The following is a 10,391-nucleotide window of genomic DNA, read 5'->3' as shown; positions in this document are numbered from 1 at the left end:
GTTTTGTGATGTTAATATAAACTGATATAAATCCTAATGTTTTTATGTGTTAATCAGGTGTTAATATAGAACTTAAACTTATTTAAGAAATAACATGTCCAGAAGCCACCTAAAGAACTAGGTCATGTTGTAAGATCTACTATTATTATGACAAATATCACTTGACTTAGGTGTTTTTTAGCAATACTTACTTATTTTACTGCATCACACTGGCTTCTTACACTTCTTCTATTTATTCCCAAACACATCACTATTGTTTCTTCTAATCATAGCGAACACCACTGTGCAATAGAGGATGTTTCTGCAGGAGCTTCCTTATGGATGTACTACAATTGCAAAAACCGTACAGTATCAATTGATGACAGTGAGTGATAAGATCCATGTCAAAACCACGCTTTGATGGAATGCAGTAATGTTTTGTAGTAATTGTGGATTTTCCAATAACAAATTGACCAGAAGTGTAACCATTAAGTCAAAGTTGAACTGTATTTAATTTTAGTTCAAATGTAAACAGTATTTTTAAAAAATAGCTCTAATTTGTCCATGTCATGCAGGCAGCCAGAGATGACTTGACCCACTAAATGATGTCATTTAATGCCTCTGTTTGCTGGGGTCAATCTTCTCCAGGTGAACCAGGGGCTTGAGTTGCTCAGCAAAACTGCGCATGTCCTCTGACACAGTGTCCTGGCCGGCGGGAGCCGACACACTCAGCTCCACCAAGAATGAAAGTGATAGACGTTCTGTGTTCTCTGTGTTCCCCGGTACCAGGATGCGTGACAGCTTGCTAACCACAACTTTCATAGCACCTTTGCGGAAAATGTGCCCATTGGCCACAAACTCATGGTCCATGCGGAAGCCCATCTCATTAAGGAACTCTGGCAGGCTGTGAGAGGCAGCCACGTCAACACAGTTGCGCACCAGTGCGTGGCGGCTCTTGTCTCCCACTTCAGGTTGGCCTAGGTAGCGTAGGTGCCACGGTGACGTGGGGTGGGAGAGGGAGCGCCGGGCACGAAGAATGAAAGGGTTCCCTTGTTGGCCTTTCAGAAGATAAACCAGTTCATGATCTGTAAAGGTCTCAGGTTCCATGTTGTCACACAGACCTCGAAGACGATGCAATAGGCTTTCCAGGGCTTGGTCTAACACACTGCCTGCATTAATAAAGGGTAGAAAGAAGCAGATGCATAAATAGTAAACAACATATAAACAATGTGGTGTGATGATCGGGGCTGCACAATATATTGTACTTAACACTGTAGTTTTGATATAGATTTACACAATAAACACTTCAACATTACATCATCTGAGATTCCTAAAGACACAGAGAGCTGAGACAGAAAGGAAATAGACCTTTGTCACAAAGACCGTGACAGACGGCAGATATTCTTCCAAGTTGTCAGTTAAGGTTTAAGATCTGTTGTCACTATTTCCATGCTGGCAATACTGCAGTATCATACAACATTGTAACACAACATCAATACATCCTACTAGGGCTGGGCGATATGGAGAAAATCAAATATCACGATATTTTTGACCAGATACCTCGATATCGATACCGCAACGATATTGTAGTGCTGACTATTGGTGCTTTCACAAAATATTTACACAATGAGATTTTAGATAAATAATCATCAATAATGTGGATATAATGACTTAGTGGGTAAAGGCAAATAACAGAACAGTTACAACTGGTCTGGTAAGTTCAGAAAATGACATCACTTTACTGTAATGCAGCCTTTAAAACCAGGACAAGACAACACTTATGTCATATTGTGATATTATGATATCCAAAATCTAAGACAATATCTAGTCTCATTTCACGATATCGATATAATATTGATATATTGCCCAGCTCTACATCCTACCTTCACAAAAGACATTATAATTAGTTTTTGATTAAACTGTTTTAAAGACTTTCCTTCCTAGTAAGTTTCTAATATGTAGTCCTGGGTGTACAAGATACTAGAACTTTATATCAATGAGGGCAGACTACATCATCAAAACAACTGAGGACATTTTTGAAAAAAGGTGTTCATCCCACCATAGCATGTAGCCTATGTCAAAAAAAGTTCTGGCAGTTTTTTTATTTGTCACCCATCTATATACCACTAAATGTTCTTATGGTCATTTGACATTTCCTGTTTTATGCATTATAGTGATACAGAACATCATGTGGTTGTTATCTTAAAATAATAAATGATGATTAGGATCTACATTTACAGCTCTTTCAAACGTTACACGTGAAGTTGACATCTTAAGTTATTATTATAACACCATATAGTAGTAACGTAACTGTAAACCTGCCACTCATCGCATGTCTTCTTTGTATCATTCAGTCCTACAAGCCATGTTTAATACTGATGGATAGGATAGTTAATAGTCTATAGAGATGTTTTATTTTCTGCCTTCAGATGTTTCGAGTGTAGCTCACCTTGCAGCAGGTATTCCATCATATTGATCGTTCCCCCGGTGACAGGCATCACTGTAACAGGAGGAGCTTCCATATTTTCTCAGGCAATGCGTGGTTACTGAATCTGAAGGAGGAACAGGTTATTAGCTAGCGTTGAATCGGTGGTGTAGCTACAAGTAACGTTACCGTCTACATTAGCTAGGGTTAGACTGTTAACTGAGTTGTCAATTTCAAACGCTTAACTTTTGCTAATGTAATGTTAACCCTATTTTATACAGTTTATGCTGTTAACTAAATATAGCGAACTCGCTAGTTAGCTAATTACCTAATGTAACGTAGCGATAGTTAACAGCTAACGCTTCGTTTTTTTGTTAGTTTGCTTTATTAACGTTACCGTTAACTTTACCTGAGAAACCCCGAACAACAAAATGCAGCTAATCACTTGTTGGGGAACGTAGGATAAATGTTGGTGTGGTCGTCTTCGGTAGAGCCTCCACGGTAAAGACCGAGGATCCGGTAGGTCTCACCGTGTTTGTTCTATGAACACACAGCTAGTAGCTACCCAGCTAGCTAGCAAAGATAGCATCAGTTAGCTAGCTACAATGTGAACTCTGTGACGCAGGTTACTGTGCTAAGCGTTTCAACGTTAGCTAGGTCACTTGAATGGGATGACAAATGTCTAGCTATATGTGGAAACCAAGACCCGAGAAAAACAAAAAAGGCAAACTGCTCGGTTTATTCTCAGAGAAAAAATAAACTCAGCCGGCACCACTGAATGAAAAGCATATTTCTTTCTCGGCTTTTTCCGCCGTGGTACTTGGCATCCAATGACGTGCATTACAGCCACCTACTGGAGTAAAAAAAAATACAAAATTATCCGCAAGCACAGTCACTAAATGTAGTTAGGCCTACTTCAGTTTAAAAAAAAAAAACTTTCTCGAAGGGTCACCATAGCTACGCATGCATGCATTACGTATGTGTACGCATACGCATTGCATGGGTATGTATGTAGCCTACAGTTTTTAACAAAGGCTATTAGGCATTCTGTAACGTTATTCAAATGTTTATGTTTACCATGTTCAGCTTTGTTGTCCTTGTTTTTAGCCGTATATATATTGATGTGTATGTACATGAGGAACAAAAAGCAAGAGTCAAATTCGTTAACACTTAATGGCTGATTCTGATTTCAGTTAACATTATATTACTGGATTAGTGATGCATTCACGTGTGAGCAGTGGTAGAAGAACTACTCAGATAAAGTACTTCATTACCATTCCAAATCTTAAATTAAAAGTGCTGCATACAAAATATTTCCTAAAAGTGCAGAAGTAGATACAAAATGTGCCGAGGATGCATCAAATAATTTATTAGGAGGCTGAGATGGTGCAACACAAGATCTTTATTTCATGAAAAGATCTGAGTTAGCTCGAAAAAAAACCCAGAACTTTATATACAGTTTAAGGATATAAACACAGTTCTTAGGAATTATATAATGTTCTTATCTGTTCATGTAACTTAGTTGCGCTCACATGATATCCTGAATGACACATTTGGAAAGTCCAGATAAAAGCTTAGACTTGCAACTTTTGTCTTCATCAAAGTATTAAATATATAATTGCAATGATAGATATTTTGATCCCCAAGGGGACATTCAAGGTACCAGTATCTTACAGACATCACACACAACATTCACATACATCACAAACATGATAAAAAAGCAAATCCACATGAATAGCATGGACAATAAAAGAAAAAATACTAAATAAAATTATAAATTAAAAATCCACATGAATGTACTAAGGGATATAAGCATGAGACGCTTGCAGTGACAGGACATGGAATGATTAACGTGCAAGCCACAATAATTGTTGTAGCTGGTCGAGGTGGAGATGATTTGAACAAGCTAATCTATGTTTTAATCATGTTTAATCTTCAAGGTGACTATGCTTGTCAAATTAATGTAGTGAGTTAAAGGGTACAATATATCTCCCTGGCCAATGCACGTAAATACTCAAGTAAAGTATAATATCCCATAAATGTACATACAGTACGTGCATAAATATATGAGTATTCTTTCTTTTCAACCTCTGTATGCGCTGCAGCTACAATATCAGTAAATATACATTACATTTTTATTGTGTAGAGAATACAACCCGCTCCCACAGGTGCCGCTTGGATCATTTCACCCAGTTAGGAAACTTCCTAATCCGACCCAAAGCTTCAAAAATCCCCTTTAGAACCGCATGGGTGAAGTTGCAAACACTTTTTCTCGTGAAAGACTATGTGAGCTATCATTATAACAGTAGCATTTATGGAATCGTTCTCTGTACTTTTATTTCACTATACACACAACTACTGTCACAGCTCATATGGTTGTTTGTTGTCTTAGCAGGTTTCCTGATGACAACTGATGAATAAACCACTGAAGTCTCCTCTTCCACCTGCAACACGACACATTCCATTACATGAACAAAACAACACACACATGCTTGTTCATTGCAGCATGGTAGATAGTTTTAGGTTATGACATAATCATCACCACCATAATTATATAACACTTACCCTGCTATTCAAGCCCCAGCAACAAGGGTGAACAGGAAACGCTTTGAAGAGATAGAAACAGAATCAGGGGGGGCATACTTGTCTAGCCCATTGTCAAACATCTACTTCTCTTTCAATGCAGCATACCAATATACAAACAATAAACAGGAAGTTCAGTAAGACAAAGAGCTGCATGCCCTACCTGCCCACAATCTTTGTCTGAGGTGGCAAATTAAAAGTGCCATTAAAATAAGACATGTAAGGGCTGCCGATGTTCCATAAACAACTGGAATCAGATATTCAAGCTCTGTGGGTATATCTGTAAAACCAAAAAACGTAAGAATTGAAATTCGGGCTATGACCTCCTTAAAGAGAGATACAGCAAAACACCCACCTGTTGTTATGTTTAAAGCATTTGATGGTCCATGAGTGCTGTTAACTGAACTGCATCCATCAGACATCTGCTTTGCACTGCAATTTATTCCATTTGTATCTACAAGCATTGTCCTTGTGCCTGTCTCCAAATAAAGTGTGCTGTTTGGTTTGATGTTACTGAATTCCATGTCACACATCACAGTACAAGAAACAAAGGAATCATCACCGTGGTGTACTGTAATAAAGCAAAAAAAATATTCTAAGTTAAAGCATTCAATTTTGACAAAAGACATTGTGTGTGTGTGTGTGTGTGTGTGTGTGTGTGTGTGTGTGTGTGTGTGTGTGTGTGTGTGTGTGTGTGTGTGTGTGTTTTCTCACCTGTTATTACACACAAGTTGATTGTAAGCAGTTTCTGCCTGTGTCCATTACATCCACTTTTCCAGCAGGTATATTTCCCAGCATCTGCTCTTTTGACATTTACAATGTGTATAGACTTGTTGGAAGTCACAAAGTCTAATTCTGATGTCATGTTACTTGCTTTAAATGTCCATTTTAAGTTAATCAATTCACCCGGACATGCATGAGTAAAATCTCTGCCTGCAATAACGTAGACTGTCTTACCAGTTTCTTTCAGAATTTCTGAAAGAAAAAAAAAAAGTTTGAATAGAGGATGGGCTTTTGGCAAATGTATATAGGCCTAACTGGATACACAAAGCAGTTGGGTACTAAATGATGACAATCACAATAGTTCTGACCTTTCTTCACGGTGATGACTGTGTCACTATACGGTTTCTCACACGAGTAAAGGCCTTGATCATCCTCTGTGAAATGATCAATGACCAAGGAACCATTGCGGGACACCTTCATTCTGGAGCGGAAGAGTTGCTGATGGTGTTGTATTCCATTTTTATCTTGAAAATATATCAGGATTGGTTGATGATGTTCATCTTTCTTGTAATTCCATGTTAAAGCGTTTAAATCACTTCTGTAATCTTGACAGGGTATCACAGCTTGACATCCCAGTGAGAATTGAAGGTGATTTGTGGCTGCTAAAAGAAAAAAAGTTTTCTGTTAAACACTTAATAGTAGTTTGACAAATGTCAAATATGAATAATGTATTACCAGACAACACTAACTCCCCAGAATTGTAATTTAAATACAGTGTAATACCAATGAGGAAGTTACTTACAATGTTCTGAGGAGAAAGGGGATGAGTTCCAAATAATCAGAAGAAAAAATAAAGCCGTTTTGCATGGTGCCTCAAATCTCTTCACAAAAAAAAAAGATACTAGGCTACTGAACAGATGAAACACCCCCTCAGTGGTTGCGCTTTTACTGCTCGCTCATCAAAACACAGTTAAGAAACTCTGCATCATCTGCTTCAAAGATTGAGCTAAATTCACGTTGACACATCGGAAGTGGTCCAACAGCCAAAGCAGAGGAAATTTACAGAGGCTGTCACCCACACTCTTTTTCTGATGGTGAGGCATTTATTCCACTGTTTGCATTAGCATAGGTGTTGATACAGTATGTGCATCAATAACAAGTGTAATTTGTCACATAAAGGTGTCAAACTTCTTGTGCTCACTGCCGCTTACACATCTACAATATAAGATCGTTTGTAATTGATTTAAGTAAAACAAAAGCCAATTGTGCTGTCAATTTATTTTAGTCATCTGCCAATCTTAAACTTATCTGGAGTTTCTTGCAATGACTCTTACTTTACTCCATAAAACATGTATTCCCCTTTTTGCATTAGCATAGGTGTTGATATACAGTATGTTCATCAATAACACGTGTCAATTTTCACGTAAAGGTGTCAAAGTGTTTTTGCTCACTGCTGTTTATTTGAGCAAAACAAAAACTAATTGTGCGGTAAAATTTACTCATCTGCCAATCTTGAACTGATCTGGAGTTTCTTGACTATCTTTATTTCATAAAGTAGGTTGATATGCGCTGCGGTAAAAGTGCTGAAGTTTTTTTTTTTAGTATATAGGTTGCTCTGAAGGTGACAAAATATTTATTTAGGTTATTAACAGAGAGCAGACACCCGTAACAAGCTCCATATGTAGCCTATGGAAAGTGCAAAATGGAAAAGTGAGTTAAATGAGCACAGCGAGCTAACTAATGCTGATGACTTCTTTTTTTTTTTTTTTTTTTTATATTGTTGCATCGTTCAGTCATGAGCTGCTTAAAGTTTTGAGGTTGTACTTTTACACATTTTAGAATGTGGACAGTGATGAGCAGCACCATAAATCTCCAAAGTAAGCAGATAGTTAGCACCTCTCTAAAACATTTCCAACAAAAACTGAATATTCCCAAAATCTCAAATATTATTAGTATTTCACAGCGCGTAAAGTCATCATTGACAGATTCTTCACCATGTTCTCTACCAACCCACCGATGATTACGTCATTCCCATCAACTCAGAGATACGTAGCCAAGCATTTATATTAAAATTATATATATGTAAGAAATATGGTAGAGTGGAAGCCGTGCGTAAAATGGGCCATTCCCGTGCGTAATGTCATAGCTTCCTACTTTGAAATCGAAATTGCGTTTTGCAATAATTAATAAAGATTTAATTGAGAATTTGAGATATAATTGATATTATGGCGAAAGTAAAAAAAAAAAAAAAAAAAAGCCATTGTTATTGCTACGTTCCCTTCGATGGATTCAGGGACAACACGACAATCAAACAAATGCCAATTTGTTATACTGATCAATTACAAGCTTAAGGAAGTGTCGTTTCAGATATTACATGGAATTTAGCCAGTGAAACTCGTGTAACAAAGATTCAAACTGAACATTGAATATTATGTGTAATTTCTGTGGACTAGAAGAAGTATTAGAAGAGTATTTCCCCTTTTTTTTCCACTGAATAGAATGTTCTGGATAGAGGTAAACACATTTTTCTAAAAAAGAAAGTTAAGATAAATATTGAAATAAATATGTTTGATGTGATGATAATTTGTCAAGATAAGATTGAAAAGAACATGATGTATATTATACAACTATTTATTATTTTTGAAAATTTCCATATCCATAAGAAAAAATGGTCAGGAACCAAGCCAACTTTCCTGCACTTTATTATTGAATTTCAGCCATATAGAACCCTTTTATTTAATATTAAAAACAAAAAAGCCATTAAGAACTTTAAGTTATTAAATGAATATAACATGAAATGATATGACACATGCTCTGGCATTATGAAATGTAAAAAAAAAACGTTATGGTATTGTCTTTTCTTTTGTTTCTGTTTCGTAATGTCTATTCTATGCATCTGTGTGTACCATATGAACTTTTGTACAATTCAAAAAAGAACTAGGCTACCGCATCCAACTTCACTAGTTTTTCAACATGCCCTCCTTCACTTCCCCTCAGCCCAAACTTAGCGCTACTGCTTCAGGTGCGTTTTATTATTCATATTATTTTTTTAGGCTAATTATTGCATTCTATCCCCGTTTTTATGTTCATTCTATGTCTGATATGCCATGCAATTTCATTACTGTACAGAAGGTCTATTTCTTGTATGAAAGGCGCAATGCAAATATTATTTATAAAAAGTATTATTATACTGCTTTTTACACATCATAAATACCTGCAGACTCATTTCAATGAGGCTTGGTAATCAGCTGCATGAGTTTCAGATTTAGAAATGTGTGATCATGTATCATGATTAATCATATTAATGCTTACATCTCGCAAAAACAGAATTTCCTCAGTGCTTTCACAGATAATGTTGTAAATGAAGAAATCACACATACAATTATCTAGTAAATAAACGTATGAAGTAAATATTAATTGACATCAGTTATACATGTTTCAGTAAAATATTAAGCTAACAGTGAGGAATCTAAAAAGTTAAAAATGATTTATTCATCTTCTCCTTTGGTGGCAAGCAACAGAAGTTTTAGCGGTTGTACATTACTGCCACCTAACCATGGATGTATTTTCTTGCACCAAATGCATAACTGTGGGTGCATTGTGGGTGACATCCACCTCTGGAGTGACCATGGTTGTTCATCCGCTCCCTCAGCTCTCTGAGGGTCGAGCCCACCAAGGTTACTTCCGTTTTTCAGACAATTGGAAAGCCACTTCAGCTGGCGGCGGGGATTCCTTCCGAGGGCAAGTGCTTAGGGCAAGTGAACGAGGCCATGTTGAACCACTATTGAAACGCAGCCAAAGTGATCGAGATGCGTTTCTTCAGGCGAAAAAACAAAGAGAGAGAGCCGTTCTCCGTTTTTGGTTTCTGAATCCAAAAACGAAAAACGACTAAACCAAATTCAAATAACGGTCCGATTTTGGTTTTTTGAAATTCCTTTTTTTATTTCTCCGTCTGAATATCTACATTAAAAGAAAGACAGGCTGGCCACGTGACCCGGAAGTAATAATAAATAAAGCCTATAAAAATAAAATCCAAGCTTTTAGAACGGTCATAATATGCAGCACCAACGTTATACCAGAGTAACGTTAGAATAAAAAAAAAAACAATCAATAAATAGGCTTATATAAACCTGGACCGAAATAAATAGGTTAGCAAAAGTAGTGATTTAATATCGTGCCTATCCACGTACACATCACCAGTCACGTTTAATGAGCGCATGCATTGTTTGGTTCAATACAGTTCGTAATAGTTAACCTAAAACTTATTGTGTGTGCAGAGTTTTTACTGTTAGCACTAGGCTATATTATATAATTAAATTAATATTTAATGTGGTTTCCAACGTAATGGACCAAACTGTTCCCCCTTTCTACCAGTGTATGAAGGTTACTATCGGTGCAAAAGGTGAGAGCTTGTAGAATACAATGTGAGAATTTGCAGAACAAAAAATCTGAACTTGTATGTTAAAATTTGCACTTGTAAAAAATATTCACACACGTGATCTGATTTGATTTGAAGTCACAGAAAAAATATTCACAAATGTGTAGATTGATATTTGCATGAACACAATGACAGCTGCAAACTTGTAATGCAACATTTACTCGTGTACTTTATTTTTTTTTTACTCAGGTTCATTTTCCATCACAACCACAACTCAGTGATTACAACCTCTCGAATCTGTCA

At 36.7% G+C, this 10,391-nt stretch overlaps 2 protein-coding genes and 1 long non-coding RNA gene across 4 annotated transcripts; 1 reads left to right on the top strand and 2 right to left on the bottom strand.

Moving 5' to 3' along the window:
• Window positions 1–467: 467 nt before the first annotated feature.
• med18 (mediator of RNA polymerase II transcription, subunit 18 homolog (yeast)) lies at window positions 468–3,379 on the bottom strand. Its single transcript, XM_028581691.1, has 3 exons — window positions 2,814–3,379; window positions 2,429–2,531; window positions 468–1,148 (listed from the first exon to the last, which is right to left on the bottom strand). The coding sequence occupies exons 2-3, from the start codon at window positions 2,499–2,501 to the stop codon at window positions 592–594; spliced, it is 630 nt and encodes a 209-aa protein (XP_028437492.1). The 5' UTR covers window positions 2,502–2,531; window positions 2,814–3,379; the 3' UTR covers window positions 468–591.
• Window positions 2,310–5,613, top strand: LOC114557947 (uncharacterized). Its single transcript, XR_003692870.1, has 2 exons — window positions 2,310–2,923; window positions 4,800–5,613. It is a non-coding gene; the product is annotated as an uncharacterized LOC114557947 (long non-coding RNA).
• Window positions 4,157–6,613, bottom strand: LOC114557945 (uncharacterized). Of its 2 annotated transcripts, XM_028581689.1 has the most exons (8): window positions 6,513–6,613; window positions 6,079–6,372; window positions 5,945–5,962; window positions 5,702–5,785; window positions 5,343–5,558; window positions 5,151–5,267; window positions 4,970–5,010; window positions 4,157–4,848 (listed from the first exon to the last, which is right to left on the bottom strand). In XM_028581689.1, exons 2-8 carry the CDS (start codon window positions 6,188–6,190, stop codon window positions 4,717–4,719), a joined length of 720 nt encoding a protein of 239 aa, XP_028437490.1. In that variant the 5' UTR covers window positions 6,191–6,372; window positions 6,513–6,613; the 3' UTR covers window positions 4,157–4,716. The 2 variants fall into 2 exon arrangements, with proteins under 2 accessions (XP_028437490.1, XP_028437489.1); XM_028581688.1 differs by having other exon boundaries at window positions 5,702–5,962.
• Between the last annotated feature and the right edge of the window lie 3,778 nt (window positions 6,614–10,391).

The sequence above is a fragment of the Perca flavescens genome, chromosome 6 (genome assembly GCF_004354835.1).
Source record: "Perca flavescens isolate YP-PL-M2 chromosome 6, PFLA_1.0, whole genome shotgun sequence".
Taxonomy (NCBI): domain Eukaryota; kingdom Metazoa; phylum Chordata; class Actinopteri; order Perciformes; family Percidae; genus Perca; species Perca flavescens.
The sequence above is the reverse complement of the archived record's forward strand: the minus strand, read 5'-3'. Positions and strand labels throughout refer to the sequence as shown.

What these genes read in the sequence shown, in the direction of transcription:
- med18 (XM_028581691.1), bottom strand. Translation starts at nt 2,501, where the DNA reads ATGGAAGCTCCTCCTGTTACAGTGATGCCTGTCACCGGGGGAACGATC. An exon ending in GATGGAATACCTGCTGCAAG is followed by an intron (nt 1,149 to 2,428) that starts GTGAGCTACACT and finishes TTATTAATGCAG; the next exon opens with GCAGTGTGTTAGACCAAGCC.
- LOC114557945 (XM_028581688.1), bottom strand. Translation starts at nt 6,190, where the DNA reads ATGAAGGTGTCCCGCAATGGTTCCTTGGTCATTGATCATTTCACAGAG. An exon ending in AGTCATCACCGTGAAGAAAG is followed by an intron (nt 5,963 to 6,078) that starts GTCAGAACTATT and finishes TTTTTCTTTCAG; the next exon opens with AAATTCTGAAAGAAACTGGT. An exon ending in GCTGGGGCTTGAATAGCAGG is followed by an intron (nt 4,849 to 4,969) that starts GTAAGTGTTATA and finishes GTCGTGTTGCAG; the next exon opens with GTGGAAGAGGAGACTTCAGT.